The 17,904-nt window shown below is 47.1% G+C and overlaps 3 protein-coding genes across 3 annotated transcripts; all 3 read left to right on the top strand.

Moving 5' to 3' along the window:
• The first annotated feature begins 1,082 nt into the window (after positions 1-1,082).
• Positions 1,083-4,227, top strand: pus1 (pseudouridine synthase 1). The gene is made up of 6 exons (XM_036529893.1): positions 1,083-1,268; positions 1,503-1,765; positions 1,898-2,032; positions 2,246-2,348; positions 2,513-3,210; positions 4,116-4,227. Exons 1-6 carry the CDS (start codon positions 1,202-1,204, stop codon positions 4,146-4,148), a joined length of 1,299 nt encoding a protein of 432 aa, XP_036385786.1. The 5' UTR covers positions 1,083-1,201; the 3' UTR covers positions 4,149-4,227.
• A 1,620-nt stretch (positions 4,228-5,847) lies between these two features.
• On the top strand, positions 5,848-12,551 carry noc4l (nucleolar complex associated 4 homolog). The gene is made up of 15 exons (XM_036529826.1): positions 5,848-5,993; positions 6,372-6,492; positions 7,090-7,196; positions 7,638-7,745; positions 8,288-8,437; positions 8,717-8,819; positions 8,939-8,973; positions 9,094-9,144; positions 9,234-9,345; positions 9,708-9,768; positions 10,092-10,202; positions 10,667-10,830; positions 11,316-11,398; positions 11,844-11,957; positions 12,179-12,551. Exons 1-15 carry the CDS (start codon positions 5,871-5,873, stop codon positions 12,296-12,298), a joined length of 1,563 nt encoding a protein of 520 aa, XP_036385719.1. The 5' UTR covers positions 5,848-5,870; the 3' UTR covers positions 12,299-12,551.
• A 1,409-nt stretch (positions 12,552-13,960) lies between these two features.
• LOC118778461 (cationic amino acid transporter 4-like) lies at positions 13,961-17,904 on the top strand. The gene is made up of 4 exons (XM_036529993.1): positions 13,961-14,942; positions 16,175-16,860; positions 17,426-17,534; positions 17,771-17,904. Exons 1-4 carry the CDS (start codon positions 13,961-13,963, stop codon positions 17,902-17,904), a joined length of 1,911 nt encoding a protein of 636 aa, XP_036385886.1.

Below are 17,904 nucleotides of genomic sequence, written 5' to 3'. Positions count from 1 at the left end.
TGGAAATAAACCTGGAAATGACAAAGAATGTGTCCTCTTTATGGAGACAGTCACGCTCTTCACACACTATTGTACATAATACTGCTCCTAGAGGGCCTTGCCATGAGAGATTTCATTCCAGCTGAGCTGCACAACCACTGAAAGAGGCCAGCTATCCTCTTACTTTCACCAGTTTGAACATGGCTTTAATAATTCCCAGCAGGACACACACTTAAATGGGAAACATAGGCTTCCGACAAAAAGGAATACAACCTGCTCGGTGTGTGTGTGTTTGTGTGTGTTTTTAATGGTGAGACCGCAACTGGACCGTAGCTTTTTGGGAAGTTTGGTTGGGGCAGATGTGGTCACCCAGTCAGTCTGACCACCTACACTGAAATTTATCCTACTTTTTATGTTGAACAAATATTCAGTTACAATGTCAAAGCTAATATCTTTAACGTGCGATGTGGTGGATATATATCGGGCAGACATTTTTTCATAGCTCTTGTCTTATTGACGTACACAATTCAACACGCAATTCATAGTTCTCAAACTTTTATTCTGTTAATCGCATCACATACTCGACAATGACAAAACTGCAACAAGCAACTCAAATGACAAAAGCTGAATCCAGCGCTCAACGTTTGGAGAGAGACGAGGCAAGTCTGCCCCCTGCAGTAGGAAAAGGATCATTGCACCAGGTTGCGACTATTGCTCTCTGAATATGCCGTTATGCTCCAGATCATTTATTTTCCTAACATGTATATGTCTTATATTTAAAATGTGCACATATATATTGAAAGTTCATAGCAAAACGTCTACGTGATTGTTCATTTTTGAACCTATGTGATGCCGTACAGCACAGGGTCTTTTGTATTTGTCACCGCGATATTTGGGTTTGACGCCAGCAGCCAATGGCAGTGAGGGGGCGGGGCTGTTTTCACACGTGGGATCCTGAAAGCGCCGGAAGAAAATACAGGCAGATGTGGTACACAAGCAAGGTGATAAATTGATAGTTAGGATCGCGTCAGTAAAGTCGGCGTCTCCCGGTTTTTTCCGTTTTTAGGTTTAACCAGTGGCAAAGTTATATGCTGGAAGGTTAGCTTGCTAGGTAGCGAGCTTAGTTAGCTATGTGTTTTGCCTGCTGCTACAGTATGCAAATCCAGCCTGAACTGTGCAACCAGAGAATGGTCCGGTCGAAACGACTGAAGGTTTGACAAAAATGAAGTTGAGTCTGCTTTTGAGTACTTTATCAACCACGCGTGTATTGACAGGAGTCAGAAGCAAAGGTAAGTCAGTGTATCTATTGCTAACTAGCTGCTTAGCTACGCTTTACCCAATAAAATAAGTAGGATTTGCCGACATAATCAAACCGGCGTGTTTCGTGTTCTGAGGGATAGTGCAACAAAATGCCATGCGAATCCCAACAGACGTAGCTACACAATCAGACGTAGCCAGGCACCTTGCAGTTTAATTTATCAGACGGTCGCATAGAACGAATTTTGTTTAAACGCTTTGTTTAGGCTGGTCTGTCAAGCGCAAGGAGTTTCACTGTTTTCAAACGCCCGGAAAGCTAAGAGGGGATTGCGTGAATGATGAGCCGGCGGGGGGTAGAGACGTGCCGGAACGGGCCGTGGAGGAGAACGGAGACGCGGCAGACGCTGTGGGACACGAGGAGGGGAGGCTGGAAGTCGGCGAAGGCCAATCGACAGAAGAGAAGAGATTCCCCAAGAAAAAAGTGGCCCTGCTCTTGGCGTACTCTGGCAGAGGATATTACGGCATGCAGGTGGGTCCCTCATTGTACCTGGCGGGGACGTCTGAGGTATTTAAAACAAAAGCATTTCGTACTGGAGCCATTGCAGGTCAGTTCAGTTGGACTCTCTTTCTGTGTGTGTGTGTGTGTGTTTATGTGCTGCAGAGACACGTGGGCTCTTCATTTAAGACCATCGAAGATGAGTTGGTCACAGCCCTGGTGAAGGCGGGCTGCATCCCAGAGAGCCATGTTACAGATATGAAGAAGATGGCATTCCAGAGATGTGCACGAACAGACAAGGTACGGCAAGAAATTGCCGGCTCTTACAGTCTGATCAGTGACCGAATAGTTTTCTGTAGTCGTACCTGGTTTGTTTTCGCATTTGGTAACAGGATGGGCAAAGTCTGTAGTAGTTGTGTAGTAGTTTTATACTGCTTCATAGAGTCAGTGTTGGTAAGGATGCACGTTGGTGTGTTTTTTATCCCTATTTAAAATGCTTCTTCCCTCTGATAGGGTGTGTCAGCCGCTGGGCAGGTCGTGTCCCTCAAGCTGTGGCTGATTGATGACATCATCGCCAAGATCAACACTCACCTGCCAGCGCAGATCAGGGTGCTGGGTAAGACCAGAGTGCATCTCTTCTGCTGCTGTCTCCTCAAGGAAACTGAGCTCATTTACAAGGCTATCTAGAGATGGAAACTACAAAAGGGAATCTTCTATCCTTCCATTCTGACCAGAGGTGGCAGAATTTCCCCCACATAGCTTCTGTCTCCCTCACCCCAGGCCTGAGACAAGTGACCGGAAGCTTCAGCGCCAAATTCAACTGCGACGCCCGGTCCTACTCCTACCTGCTTCCCACCGTGGCCTTCTCCCCCAAAGAGCAGGACCCCGACGACACCGGCTTCCGGCTGGGGAGGGAGACCATCCAGAGGGTGAACCGGCTGTTCTCCCTGTACGAGGGAACCCACAGCTTCCACAACTTCACCTCTCAGAAGGGCGCGCGGGACGCCAGCGCCCGCCGCTTCGTGATGGCGATGGCGTGCGGCGAGCCCTTCGTGCGGCGGGGGGCGGAGTTCGCCATCGTCACGGTGAAGGGCCAGAGCTTCATGATGCACCAGATCCGCAAGATGATCGGGCTGGTGATCGCCGTGGCGAGGGGCTACGCGCTGGACAGCGTGCTGGAGCGGAGCTGGGGGGAGGAGAAGGTGGACGTCCCCAAAGCCCCGGGCCTAGGCCTGGTGCTGGAGCAGGTGCACTTTGAGAAGTACAACCTCCGCTACGGCGCTGACGGGCTCCATCAGCCCCTGGACTGGACCCGGGAGGGGGATGAGATCGCGGCCTTCAAGGAGGAGCACATCTACTCCAGCATCATTCGGACGGAGCGGGAGGAGAGGTCCATGCAGGGCTGGATGGCGACGCTGCCCATGCACAATTTCGAGGCCGCCGGGACAGGGGTCCAGGAGGGAGGAGACGCTGGGCAGGTGGGTGGCAGTGTGACATTTACAGATGAGGTCATTGCAGCAGGGGTGGAAACGGCACTGCCAGGGAATGTGACAGCTTAACATGCTTAAGGAAAACAGGCTGTCCAGCTCAGCTAGGTGCACCGTTCTGACAGTAGGTGTGAGTCTGTGGTGTAGTAGTTGTACTCTGCCTCACTTGTAAGTCGCTTTGGATAAAAGCATCTGCCAAGTGAGTAAATGTAAATGTAGTTAAGGAGCTAAGCTCATAACCATCAGGTTTCTGGCTCGTTTTCCAATAGCCGCTCTGCAGTGGCTCATATGACCTTAACTGCCTCTGTAAAAGGTTAATGTGTAAAACGCAAAGTATACACAGCTACCTTGGATGAGGATAACGCTAAGTTCAGGCAGCAGTGTGGTGTAATGGTAAGGAACAGGGCTATTAATTGAAAGGTTGCTGGTTCAATTCCCTGTCGTACCCTTGGGTAAGGTACCTAACCCACGATTGCCTCAGTAAATATCCAGTCAATGGATAAAACTGTAACCTATGTAAGTTGCTCTGGATAAGAGTGTCTGGTAAAGGACAATAATGTAATATAGTCTAGAGTGCATTTAGCACTGTGTCAAGCCAGGCCCTGAACATTGTAATGGTTTCTGTTTTTGACTACAAATATTCTTAAGCTCCTCCATAAACTGATAGCTGTGCATGAATTGCAAATGTGTGTGGAGTTGCTCTGATGCACAGCAGTTTGAACCACTCCACGCGTGACTGGGTGCAGGAAAGCGCGTTGGGAGTGCCATTTCCATCCCCTGATGAAGGTTGCACATGATTGGCTGCATGCAGTCACTGGTTGTGCTGTTCGTATTTATCATGAGCTTCTTTCACCTCTGACCACTGCTTACATACGCATTGTTATTTTTTTCCAAAGGATGACAGTGAAGAAGCAAGTGGATCGGATTAGACTTCCGCTGAAACTATGGATAGCGACTGGTTCCCTCGAGTCTCAAGGAGAGTTTACCCTCTCCCCCCGGTTACGCTGAGCAAGGACAAATGTTTATTGTGAGGGGAAGGACTCAAGTGTTATCTTGTAACTTGAATGAAGTGATTGATGAGCAATCAGCATTTTAAAGCTTGAAATCAATTACTGTAAAAGCCTTTTTTATTTTATTCTAAACATTTTATAGTGTTTTATAATACGCAGTCAAGTGGTTCACCTTGAATTGGAAGTGTTGTTACCACTGATTTCAGTTGGAAAATTGCTTTGAAAGCAGTTGTGTTTAAAATTGTTCTTGAAATTGTCATGTACTGTGAATATTCACAGAGGATCCAATGGATTCATTTTTGTCTTTACATTGGCTGTGTAATTTATTACATGTATGCTAATTATCGCTAATCTTCCACATTAATCATGAAAATGTAAAAGAGCAACCTAATAATAGCTTTACATCCTGAGAGGATCTGTGTCCGTCAGTCCTGCAAGCACTCTCAAACAAGGTGAAATGGCTTTGCATTTGTAGAGAAACTAACAGTGCATTTACAATAATTGACAAATATTGAATTTTTTTTTCACAGGAAAACATTATTTTGGATTGCATTTCACAAAACATTCTTTTCTTATCAGGTTATAGGGTAATGGTGTGTGTGTCCGCTGTGACAGGGTACTTAAGAGGACATGGAGTAATTTGCAGTGTATTTGGTTCTTTGGTTTAAAAATTATTGTAAACATTAGTTTCCTGTGTTTGAATTGGATTTGTCATTGGCTCAACAGTAGAATGCCTCCCTTCAATCGCGTGTTATATAAAACCTGAATTTCTGTATTTTATGCGCATATATTTGTATTCTGTTTTATTGCTCAAACTTGGGAGAGCAACAGCCATTTGCAATCTGCTACCCTATCCTCCAGCGTGGAACAGAACCGGACCGAACTCATGCTTTCAGTCTGACCAACTGAAATCGGCCTTCAGCCGTGGGATCTCATTGGTCAGTGAGCAGCAGTGAAGAAGATATTGTGATCCTATGGTAGTAGAGTGTCAATAACCTGCACAGATTCAGTCACTGATTGTTATTAATATTATCGTATCTCTGAAGCACTTGCTTTAAACTTTGTTACTCCAGTTGGTGGCCTGATTGCCGTGTGAAAAATATTTGCTCCAATGTAATCATTTTAGGTTATAAAGAAATGTGCATATATGCAGGCAAGTGCGTTTGTTAGCAATATATGCAGAGTTTAATTACAATGACAAAATGTCACTTTTATCACTAAACACAACATATGGACATAAACCTAACTGAAGAGTTAACAGGACATTCTGAAAATAAAAAGCCAATATATACAAAATTAATATTAGAGTCATGGTAATTGCTTCCACTGTACTATTCTCACCTTTTCCATTAGTTCCTGTAACTCTTTATTGCATTTGTAGTCTTTAGCACATGCAACATACACCCCGGTTATGTACCCAGGAGATAAATATAACCATTGAAATTCTGAGAATAATTCAGGTTGTTTTGTTTTAGGGAAATACAGTGTCCGACAGATGTTCCACGTCTTTAAAGGCAATGCACCCTCCAACCGCAGGGTGGCGGTGTAAACTCACTCGAGAAATGCGGAGGATCAGCTCGATTTCTTTGGTGTCGACATTCCACTGGGAACATGGCGGCGTCCACAAACGGCAACGTGAACATGGGGCAGTCCGAAGAAACGGCAAAGAAGTCTTCAAAAAAAGACATAAACTCCAAAGTAGAACTTGTTATAAAGAACAGAAAACACGCTAATGATGTGTTTGACATACTAGAGTATTTGCAGGTATGTAGCCTATTATGTACTCTTTAAACTTAACTACTGTCTGTCTCCAGCGAGTCAATACGACTTGCCGGCAACTAGGAACTATATTCGGCGTAATGTAGCTAAACATTCGCTACTTCGCTCTTGCGTTAGGTTACCAGGTGCCTAGTCTGTTTAGCCGAGCGTTTTAACTTACTGTAACAGTAAAAATTGGGTTAACTTTTTCGGATAGCTTGCCGTAATAAGGTATTTGGTTAGCTAGCTATTTGATTGGGTGTTGCCAAGATTAACTAGCTAGCCGTCCAGGTGTGGTTAGAATGAGCATGTTACGCTTAGTTTCTTCGGTCAGTCCCAACATTTCAGTGGAAAGAGAGTTTTCGCCATTCCCTTTTCACCCAGGCGGACAAAGAGAAGGATGTTATCTGCGCGGTCAATGCCTGCAACAAGCTGTGCTGCACGTTGCTGGAGAGGGGCGATCTGTTCGTGGGTCGGTTGCCCAATGAAGAGGATTTGCTTACCGGTAAGCGACCGTGTTTCCTTTGGATCCGGAGACCGTAACCGAGACTGGCAGTGATCCGAATGAATTGGGCATGTTGCAATATCGACGTGCTAACCTGCGCATGTGTTGAGGATCTTGTCAATACTGTTCATAGTAATCTAGTTTTTGATCACGGGCGTCAGATTAGGAAAACGGTTGTGCAGAGCGACGGATATCTTACACCATGTAAAGAATACTAAATATGCGCAGTGCCTGCTTGAATTGATGCCCGTTTGCAAGAATGTCATAGAAATGCGTCAGTGTAATGATGCTTCAGTTACCGGCGGCCCATGTCGATGACATAGAAATGCGTGGGTTTGCACAACCATTCGTCTGATCTGATGCCCGTGATCAATCAGTATGATATTTGTATTTAGTAATTTCGTTGTCTCTGCACGTAACTTGGGCATTGTAGCTAAAATATTCATTTTGCAAAAGAGCCGTTCCACATTTCTAAGATGTACACAGGAAATGAAATGGCCAGTTTAAGGAGAGCTGTCATGTTGAGTTTTTGCTTCCATAGAAGTGTTATGTGTTTTGCAAAATGTACGAACAGTGTGGCGATGTTTGTTGTGGCAGGAAATCGCAGTGCAGAGGAGAAGTACAGCATGTTCATGCGGCACCGATACAACAGCTGCAGGGACCTGTTACTGGATCTGATTGGCCACGAGTCCTACCAGGTCAAGGTGAGGGTGATGGGGCGGAGGACCTGGTGAACTGCACTGCCCCAGATCCTCCTCAGTGTCCATGTGATCAGCGCTGTTTGTTGTTTAGATGCTCAGGTCAAGGCAAGGGTCTGTGTGTGTGTGTGTGTGTGTGTGTGTGTGTGTGTGTGTGTGTGTGTGTGTGTGTGAATGTACATGAACGTGTCTGTGTATCTGTGTCAAACATTTTCTGAAGCAGGAAATGGTAAACTCTCAATGAGATTTTTGAAGAATTCAGGTCTGACTTGTGTTAGCCATTTCCATTGTTTAAGCATTGCACGTTCAACTACACACGCTGCATGTGGTTCATTTTCAGGTCCTAACTCAGTGCACCTGCCCTTTCAGCTGTGTGGTTCTGACAGCAGGTCGCCCTTGCGGACGTGGCCGCAGTAAGCATGTGCCGCTGTCTCTGTCCCCCTGCAGGAGAGCGTTCTCTGCACACTCATGAAGTTTGTGTCTGTGGAGGGGAAGTTCCCCCTTCTGGCTGTAGACTGGGAGGAGCACTACAACTTCCCCAGGGAGCTGCTCAAGGTAGGTTTCTTATAAAAGTGGAGGATAACATACAGACTGCCTGTTTGGAATGTCTTGATTGACCATCATGTAAATTTTTTGAACATGCGGAATGGTGTGTGTATAGAGGCATTTACTCATTGGAAAGCAGAGCTGACAGGAAGGTGATCATTTGCAGCCTGCAGAGGTGGTGTGCGTGTATGTGTGAGAGTGGATGTCTGTCATGTGATCCTCTCTCCCTTTCTCTGCAGGGTGTGTGTGTGTTTTGCTGTGTGTCATGTGACCCTCTCCTCTCCCTCTCTCTGTATAGGTGGTGTGTGTGTGTGTGTGTGTGTGTGTGTGTGTGTGTGTGTGTGTGTTTTGTGACGCTCTCTCCCTCTCTCTGTATAGGTGGTGTGTGTGTGGTTTGTGTGTGTGTGTGTGTGTGTATTTTGTGACGCTCTCTCCCTCTCTCTGTATAGGTGGTGTGTGTGTGTGTGTGTGTTTTGTGACGCTCTCTCCCTCTCTCTGTATAGGTGGTGTGTGTGTGTGTGTTTTGTGACGCTCTCTCCCTCTCCCCGCAGGCGGTGGTGGACCGGCTGCTGTTGGAGAAGGAGGACATGTCCTTGCTCATCTCCAGGTTCCAGGAGTTCCTGGAGATGGAGGACGTGCGCTACTACGTCATGAGCTCCGTCTGCGACAGCGTGGGCCGGGTGATGGAGAGAGCCAGAGGGGTACGGCTGGCTGCCTCACACAGGCGGCACAGTTTAATGCCTCCTGTGCCACACTGCCGCTGTGCAGCACTGAGCACAGGTCCTCAGCACCTTGTGTGACCTCTAGATTGTGTCAAGTGGGTTAAAACAGTGCTGCTGTAGTGTGTGAGTGTTGGATAGTTTGGAACTGGGATTAAAATTAGCCTTGCTGTGTCTCTGGCATTACAGGTGTGTGTGTGTACGTACGTACGTATTTGTGAGTGAGTGACTAAATTCATGTTTTCATGTCTTTCCCTTTAGGCTGTGCAGCCCATCTACCAGAACAATGTGCTCACACTGATCTCCAACATCAGCATGCCCAGTCAGGAAAGTGAACTCACCAACTTCCTGGTGAAGCAGGCAGGTCAGTCCAAGCTCTTTGACCATCATCCTGCTTCATGCCCACATCAGCAGTGGAAGCTGGGATGTTCTGAGCTCTTTGTAGCCCAACTGAGTTTGGCTTTTCCTCTCTTTATTTTGCAGCTAAACATGAGGACTGGAAAGCAGCAAAACTAAAAGTGAGTTGAAGCGTTTAGCTGTCTGCGTCCATGAAATTGTTATCCGCTGGTACATTATGTTTTGACCACATTGAGCTAGATGACCATTCACCATTTCCGCAATCTCTCCTCTCTGTCCAGGAACACAAGCGTGTGTTTGAGCGAATGTGGCTTTGCTTTCTGAAGTACAAGGTAAGCCCTACAGCAGCTGCGCCAGTGAGAAGCCCCTCCTCCTTCTCACAAACTCCGCCCCCCTGACTCTGCTCTCCTGCCCCCTGCAGTTGCCCAGCAACATGTACAAGAAGGTTCTGGTGATCTTGCATGAGTCCATCTTGCCGCACATGAGCAAGCCGACCCTGATGATAGACTTCCTGACAGCGGCATACGATGTTGGTGAGTCTGGAATGACATCCCTACCCCCCCCCCCCCCCCCCCCAGCAGGGGTGTGACTGAACAGATCCTGAGTGAGGTGTTGAGGATATGACTTTAACAGGGCCATGTAGTGGAGATTTGGTGGAAGTTCTTTGGCCTCTGGATCGTAACTTCCTGCTCTTCGTATGGTTAAGGAAACACTAGTTGCAAACCTGGTTCGTAATGCGACTGTTATCCTGCAGCATGTAACTGGCTTAGCTCACACAGGCCAGTCTTTGTAACTGAGAAAGCAGATAGGCTTTAAAGTCTCATGGATGTTGCTGGTTGTCTTGTGTATACATCTAGAATGTCTGATGCATGTTTTTCTCTCTGTTTGTCACCAGGGGGCGCAATTAGCTTGCTGGCGCTGAATGGATTGTTTGTGCTAATCCACGAGCACAACCTGTGAGTTAGGAGGCACCTCCCTCCCTCTCTCTGAAAATCCACATTAAACACACTGTTAATTTGCATTATTTATTAGCTTAGCATTTAGCTATATCCAAGGCAGCTGCCTCTGCTTTACACTGTACACATCACCCTTTTACAGAGACAGTACAGCGCTGACTCATGTGAGCCGCAGCGGAGCCACTGAGGCTGAAATATTTTGGTTATGAGCCCAGCTGCTTAACCACTGCACCACAGAATCACAGATCACCTGGTCAGTCAGTCAGCTGAGTCCTCCGTCCCTTACAGCTGCCCTGCATCTGTGTGTTTGTCTGTCTCTGCAGTGACTACCCTGACTTCTATAAGAAGCTGTACAATCTGCTGGAGCCGTCTGTCTTCCATGTCAAGTACAGAGCGCGCTTCTTCCACCTGGCCAACCTGTTCCTCTCCTCCAGGTGAGTCCGTCTCGCGGGAGCTCACTGCTCGCCACACACCTGTCCGCTGCACGCACACGGCTCTTTACGTTTGGTCAAAGACACACGGGAGCTTTTTAGGTAACTCTATACATAGGGAAGGACAGCTCTTTGTGTCAAAGGGGTTTAATGAAGCTTATCTTACACTGCGTTATTGTTATTTAGGAGATGCTCTTATTCAGAGTGACTTACATAGGTTACAGTTTTATAAATTTATACACTGGATATTTACTGAGGCAATTGTGGGTTAAGTACCTTGTCCAAGGGTTCAGTAGCAATGCCCCAGCAGGTCATCGAACCCACAACCTTTTTGGTTATGAGCCCTGCGCCTTGCCGCTACACCACACCGCTACCCTTGAGTGAAAGATAATCTCTTTGTCTTGCGTTCCATATTCTTGTACACAATGATGTCACTCAACACCCGAAACCCTCTGGTCATTTTTCAGCCACCTGCCGGTGTACCTGGTGGCAGCGTTTGCCAAGCGCCTGTCCCGGCTGGCGCTGACAGCTCCCCCTGCTGCCCTGCTCATGCTGCTGCCTTTCATCTGTAACCTGATCCGCCGACACCCGGCCTGCCGAGTCCTCATCCACCGCCCCAGTGCATCTGACGGTAAGCCCCGCCCCCCAAAGTCAGTCTACCAGCCCTCTGGAGTAACACTCCTGTTCCCATTGGCCACGCCTAGCTCTGAGGAACAGCTAACCTGTGTGAAGGACATCTTCATGATGTTTACCAGACCCAAAAGGCTGTGTGGACCATGTGCTGGTAGCCAGCAGCGCTAACTGTCCCTATGTTTGCTTATGTAATTGGGGGGATTAATTATGATTGCTATGATTATGAACATTATTTTGGTGTGGTATCAAATGTTTCACGGAGGAGACTCGTGAACGTACCATGGGTTCCGTGTCTAATAATACTTTACATTACATAACAACACATTACACTCATTTGGCAGACGCTCTTATGCGAGGGCTGTACTCATCAGTGGAGCGGGACCCCCCAATAGGAGTTTTGGTCTTGTGTCAGTATCAGGTGTAGCTCAGACAGGGGATGGCCTTCCTGGCATTCACACTGAGCTCCGTCGTATGCTTTCTCAGAGCCCTGTGATGACCCGTACCTGATGGAGGAGGATGACCCCGCCCACTGCCACGCCCTGGAGAGCAGCCTGTGGGAGCTGCAGGTGAGCTGGCACTCAGACAGACAAACGCACATGGACAGACAGACACATAGACAGACTGATGAGCACATATGGACAGAGATATAACCTTGCATAGTTGGACAGGCACATGGTCGGAGATAATCACATGTGGACAGACACATAGAGGCAGACAGACATAAACACAGACAGGTATATGGACAGAGAGACAGACAGGTAAACGCACACGTTGACAGAAGCAGATACAGATTAATGCACACATCTGCAGACAAGGTCCCCACAGCACAGGTAGGCTTACATGTGAGCCACGGTGTTAGGCAGTCTCACGATGCTAGTTTCCTCAGCATCCATTGATCAGCAATAGACAGTGATGAGTGTGCTTTCCCATTGCTTTGGATCATTTATACACTTCCTCTCTGCTCTAACCCTGCCCCCATGCGCCCCCCCCCCACCCCCCCACCCCCCTCAGACCCTGCAGAAGCACTTCCACCCGGATGTGGCCAAGGCTGCCATGGCGATCAACAACCCCCTGTCAGAGCAGGAGGATGACGTCAGCGAGCTGCTGGAGCTGTCCACCTATGAGGTGAGTGTGTGAGTGTGTGCGAGTGTGAGTGAGTGTGTGAGAGAGAGTGTGTGTGTGTGTGTGTGCGAGTGTGTGCGAGTGTGTGCGAGTGTGTGCGAGTGTGTGCGAGTGTGTGTGTGTGTGTGTGTGTGTGTGCGTGTGTGTGTGCGCGCGCGCATGTGTGCGTGCATATTGTATCTGAACACGCTGTTGAGTGAGTGCGATTCTGTCTCTCCCCACAGCTGTTTGAACGCGGCTTGCAGCACAGTGAGAAGCAGGCGGTGCCGCTGGAGTTTGAAGTTGCCACACAGTTACTGCAGGGCTCAGCTGGGGTCCTGGGTGCATACTTTTCCCTGGAGTAAAACACACCATGCTGGAATCGTCCCGTTTCCTCCACACTGGTCCCCTAATCTCCCACCCCATCCCACAATAAGCCTCACTGCAGACGGCTTTCTGTTAATCATTATATCCATGTGACTTTCAGCAAACAGACTTTTTCATCACAGCATGTCAGCTGTCAGACTTTTGTATAAAACGGTGAAGAAATAAACACACTTTCTCCACAGTGAATGCCTGGTGTGCATTTCAGATTGAATGACTGTGCGTATTTTGATGACCTCAGAAACGGACGGGCTAAAGTGAGGGTGTGAGGCAAGACACCACTATGCTGAATGCAGTGTAAATCCAGTTTGCTGCAGACAGCTGACCTGTGGCAGTGTGTTGGGTTGAGAGAACTGAACACAGAGGAATATTGACAGACACGATGAGGAGAAAACGCCCTCGATTGACTGTTTTATTCCAGGGGAAAGCCTCATACTAAACGACTTGCACAAACTTTTAGCCCAAACTGACTTACCTCTCCTGTACCGTACCCTTTCAACACTAGCAACTCAGCAGTTGGCTAAACGCACTGATATATACTTAATCATTATGTAAGCAAGTGATTTTGCACTGTTTGTATAGCTTGATGTAAGTTATGGGGATTTCACTTTGAAATAAATAACCTGCATCATTTTAATCATTTACAAAATAGTTTAAACTTTGTTATAAGAAGCTTTGTTTTCAGGAGTGTCATAAACCAAGGTATACCTGTTTTTCAAACAAAGCATGCAAACAAGAACGGACAGTAAAGTGAATTGCATCATTACCCAGCTTCCTTCACATTCAAATAGTTGCATTCTCCCCTTGCTCGTTTGCCTTCTGTAACCATTTGCAAATAAAACTAGTTCCATCAAGAATTTTAGACACAATGGCTGAGGACATACGGGCTTATTTAGCCTAAACTGATGTACAACTTAAAACAAAAAAAATTAAAATTGAGGATACCAGTTGATAAATGTTGGGAAGGAGTTATTAAATCAAGGGTGCAGATTGTTAAATTAAAAATTATGGGAATTTTTAATTTTTCCTCTAAGGAACCTCATCAGGACATTGAGTAACCTACCTTTAAAATGTGTTTGACTCCAATGTGCACAAAAAGCGCACTACACAAAAATGTGCTTGTCCTTTTTGACATGCAAATAAAGCCACGGAGTGCAGGTAAATTTTACTCAGGAAAGCTCCTCCTTTCTGTCCTTCGAGGGAAACTCGACAGTCCTCAGGATACTGAAACTGTGCTCACCCTTTACACCTGAACAGCGTACCTTACGGAAAAGGATGTCTTCCTGAATGACACTTCTTCCTGGAAAGAAACGGTAACATCAGCTTTGTCTCCGCGTTTCAGCTGAACACTTTAGTTGTTTTGTGCACAGTGCACATTATTGCAAGCACTCAAGTTATTTGAGTTGTTTGATTTTTAGATGGTGTTGTAGCCTGTACTATAAGGGGAGCATAAAGTCCCAATCTACTTGGACAAAAAAAGTCAGGTTCAATGAAATTAAAATGAAAACGTGAATTTTGTTTATATGTTGAACATAATATTGATGTAACTCCTATTATCACCTGTAGCACATATGTAACTTCCTGTTTAGACCCTCTACTTCCGCTTGTATCCCCAGCTGAATCCCCAGCTTGGCTGCGTTACCATGGTGAACTGCAGATGGGACTGTGCCCCCCTTGTCCATTTGGGGCGGAAGATGATGCGGCTGAAGACTCTAAAGAAAGACGTGATGGAGACGTCACTGAAGCGCTGCCTGTCCACGTTGGATCTGGTGCTGCTGGGGATAGGTGGAATGTTGGGTTCTGGGGTCTATGTCCTGACAGGCACCACAGCCAGAGACATTGCCGGCCCTAGCGCAATGCTGTCATTCCTCATTGCCACCATTGGCACATTCTTGGCTGTCCTCAGCTTCTCCGAGTTGGGGGTCCGCGTGCCCAAGGCTGGGCCAGCCTATGTGTTCACTTACTTGTCCATAGGGGAGATCTGGGCCTTCATAATTGGCTGGAACACGATCCTTGGGTTCATGATTGGCAGTGCCACTGTGGCTCGGTCCTGGAGCAGCTACATGGACTCCATGTTCAACAACAGCATCCAGAACTTTACTAAGACCTACATCTGCCACTGGGACGTGCCCTTCCTGGCCAGCTACCCTGACTTCCTGGCTGCAGGCGTTCTTGTGCTGGCCACCTGCTTCGTGTGCTTGGGGGTGCGTGTCTCCTCCTGGCTGAACCACATCTTATCCTGCATCAACATGGCTGTCCTTGCCTTCATTGTTGTCTTTGGCTTTGTTTTGGCCGAACCCATGAACTGGAGCCAGGACGAGGGAGGGTTTGTGCCATTTGGGGTGTCTGGGATCTTGGCAGCTACAGCCACATGCTTCTTTGTCTTTTCGGCGTTTGAGGCGATCACAACGTCTGGCGAGGAGGCGAAGGACCCCCAGAGGTCTTTGCCTATTGCCAGCATCATCTCTGTGGCCCTGGTGGCTGCCTACTACATCCTGGTGACCGCCATGCTCACCCTCATAGTGCCCTGGAACACCCTGGATCCTGACTCTGCCATCTCAGACGCTTTCTTTCGCCGAGGCTACAGCTGGATGGGATACGTCGTGTCCTGTGGTGCCATCTGCGGTGGGTGATTCTCTGTCTGTCTGTCGGTCTCCGTGTTTCGCATGAACGTAGGGGTGCTCTGTGAGACCGAAATGGAATTATGGGAAAGCGTTTGACTGGCTCTACCAGGGCAGCAGTGTGGCATAGTGGCGAGGAGCAAGGCTCATAACCGAAAGGCTGCTGTTTCAGTTCCCTGCTGGGGCACTGCTGCTGTACTCTTGGGCAAGGTACTTCACCCACGATTTACTCAGAAACTATCCCGCTGTATAATTAGATAAAACAGTTGTACAAAATTGTATATGCCCACCTGCAGTGACTACTTAACAATTTGCAGTGACCATTATACCAAAAGTGGGGCAAGGGTGTGCAGTGACAGTTACATATAATTTAACCATACTTTAAAAAAAAAAACTTTTAGAAATGTACGTGTTGCTATTTTCCACATTGAGAAGAGCAGATCACTTGCTTTTACAAAGCAATAAAACAACCTAATCTGAAATTCTACTGATTCCAGGACAAGCTCCACAACAATCAAAGTCTCAAAGAAATCCCAGAATGCATTTTTCCCTCTGTCTCCATTTCTGAATGTTAAAACATTGCTGCAGGTGCTGGGAACTAGAGGCAGATACGTGCAAGAAGATTATGATAAAGATCATGATAATTAAAGAAGCATAAAGTTTAATGACTCCTCAAATTCATGCACTGCTACTAAAAATATATGGTGTCACAGAAATTAATGTAAAACAATGGCATGATGTGTAAGATGTTTTGCATTACGTTATTGAATTTAAAACCTTGTTAATGGATTACCAAAGCAACTTCTACCAGATAGCTGGCAACTTCCTATTGTGTGGAATAAAGTGTCTTTCCTCCATTGATTGCTGAAGTTGTATGATGTTTATGGCTTGATAAGTTTATTTTTGTAGTCTATTATTGGTAATAACATTATTTCCCTTGGTAAGGAGGGCTACCTTATATTCAGGACTACCTTATACTTGGTTCAGTATGATAGTTGCCATGCTCCTGAGAAAGGTATGAGTTGGACTATATTGAAACCAACAGAATCATAGTATTGATTATTTCTTATTATACTATTTCTGAGATATATGCAGCCTATGTTGATGAAAAGTCGAGTAATGGAAAGAAATGGCGATATTTATTTCTCAGATGTGATTACTGGCCCTTTGCATCACAATAACTGTTAATGTGACCATAATGTCAATGAAAAAACCCTCTTTCCCCCCCACCTGCAGCTTTGACCACAACCCTCCTTTCAGTCCTCTTTATCTTGCCCCGGATTGTGTACACCATGGCAGACGATGGCCTGCTCTTCTCCATCTTTTCGAGGATCAATCCCACCACCAAGGTCCCCGTTGCAGCCAGTGTAGTGTTGAGCTGTCCCATAATACTGCTGGCTGTGATCTTTGATGTGGAGACGCTGGTCGAGTTCCTCTCCATCAGTCCTCTCCTGTCCTACACCTTTGTGGCAGCCAGTGTGATTGTGCTGCGGTTCCAGCCCCACAGAACCAGCACCGGGACCTCATTCCCATCCTCCACCAGCACCGACCCCCAGCCCCGCCCCATGCCAAATCCTCCACCTGCTGGGGAGATGAAGCCGTATGTCTTCTCTGACGACCTGCAGCTGGTGGAGGTGGAGATGAAGGAGCAGCCAGTGCCGGGGAAGCTCAAGGCCGGCTGGGAGCGCTACCTGGGCCGCTCCCTGGGTAACTGCAGGCCGGGACGGGTGGTGAAGTACTCTGTGCTGGCACTGATGGTGAGCGCGGTGTGCCTGTGTGCTGTTCTGGTGTTCGGGAGTGACCTGCAGCTGCTGCCGCTGTGGGCCTTTGCCCTGCTGCTGCTGGTGTTTGGCCTGGCCTTCTTTCTCAGCCTGGGACTCATCTGGGCCCACGAGCCACAGGCCAAGCTCAACACATTCCAGGTGAGCCACGCCCACAGCCTCCTTCAGTCACACAGACTCCACAACTAAACTCTGTACTCACATACATGCATGCATAATCATCAGCCTGCAACCACAAACACTGCACTTTTTGTCATAATTCCTGGCTGGGGGTTAAGACACTTTAGCTCAACCTTAACTGTGTCACAGACAGAGTCTGGGGTATGTCACATGAACAGATTATGAGGTTCTGTCTTGTCTTTTTATGCAGGTGTATTTTTGTATATTTGTGTATTTAAATATGTCACCGCTGCCTTTAACAAACATAGATAGGCCAATAAACTACCTATATTAATCCAAAGAATGGACCAGCAACTTCAGTGATATCCTGGACATGTTGTTTGATCAGCTTGTCCATTCAATCACAACTACATTTGGCTGCCGCTCACCACACTCACCTATCCCTGCTACCTTTCCTTTCTCCAAGGTACTTCTGTATTTTAACAGTCCTTCATGTCATTCAGCCTTATTCAGATTACACCACACTAAGGTCACGTGACCTTCGGCATTATTCAAGGCTGACCCCGATTGGCTGTTGTCTTCTCAGGTGCCTCTGGTCCCCTTCATTCCTGGAATGAGCATTCTATTCAACGTCTTTCTCATGTTTTACCTTAGCCTTCTCACCTGGATCCTACTCGCTGTTTGGATAGTTGTAGGTAAGCATCCAACACAGAGAACACTACTGCCACGGACACAAGTGTATATCCTACAGAGGTGATCAACACCATAATTGCTTTTGTACCAGATGACCTCATTTACAGCAAAAACACTCTCATGATCCACACCAAAGAATTATGTGTTCTGTGCTGCACATGTGTGTGTGTGTGTGAGTCTGCTGTACAGGTATATATGTGCACACCCCTGCCTGATGTGCCTCTGTGTGTCTCTGCAGGTCTGGTGCTGTATTTCAGCTATGGGATCAGGCACAGTAAGGAGGGCTTGCAGGACTTCCCAGCACAGGAACCATCAGTGCTGCCCACCAGTGGCCTGGGGGAGTCAGCGCAGGCTGGGATAAAACTCGACTGA

This window comes from Megalops cyprinoides, chromosome 5 (genome assembly GCF_013368585.1).
Source record: "Megalops cyprinoides isolate fMegCyp1 chromosome 5, fMegCyp1.pri, whole genome shotgun sequence".
NCBI lineage: Eukaryota > Metazoa > Chordata > Actinopteri > Elopiformes > Megalopidae > Megalops > Megalops cyprinoides.
This window is presented reverse-complemented; position numbering and strand designations above follow the sequence as displayed.

Coding starts and splice junctions, on each gene's coding strand:
- pus1 (XM_036529893.1), top strand. CDS start 1,202: ATGAAGTTGAGTCTGCTTTTGAGTACTTTATCAACCACGCGTGTATTG. Junction 1,269..1,502: donor GACAGGAGTCAGAAGCAAAG/GTAAGTCAGTGT, acceptor CGCTTTGTTTAG/GCTGGTCTGTCAAGCGCAAG. Junction 1,766..1,897: donor GAGGATATTACGGCATGCAG/GTGGGTCCCTCA, acceptor TATGTGCTGCAG/AGACACGTGGGCTCTTCATT.
- noc4l (XM_036529826.1), top strand. CDS start 5,871: ATGGGGCAGTCCGAAGAAACGGCAAAGAAGTCTTCAAAAAAAGACATA. Junction 7,746..8,287: donor TCCCCAGGGAGCTGCTCAAG/GTAGGTTTCTTA, acceptor CTCTCCCCGCAG/GCGGTGGTGGACCGGCTGCT. Junction 8,974..9,093: donor GGAAAGCAGCAAAACTAAAA/GTGAGTTGAAGC, acceptor CTCTCTGTCCAG/GAACACAAGCGTGTGTTTGA.
- LOC118778461 (XM_036529993.1), top strand. CDS start 13,961: ATGGTGAACTGCAGATGGGACTGTGCCCCCCTTGTCCATTTGGGGCGG. Junction 14,943..16,174: donor GTCCTGTGGTGCCATCTGCG/GTGGGTGATTCT, acceptor CCCCACCTGCAG/CTTTGACCACAACCCTCCTT. Junction 16,861..17,425: donor CCAAGCTCAACACATTCCAG/GTGAGCCACGCC, acceptor TTGTCTTCTCAG/GTGCCTCTGGTCCCCTTCAT.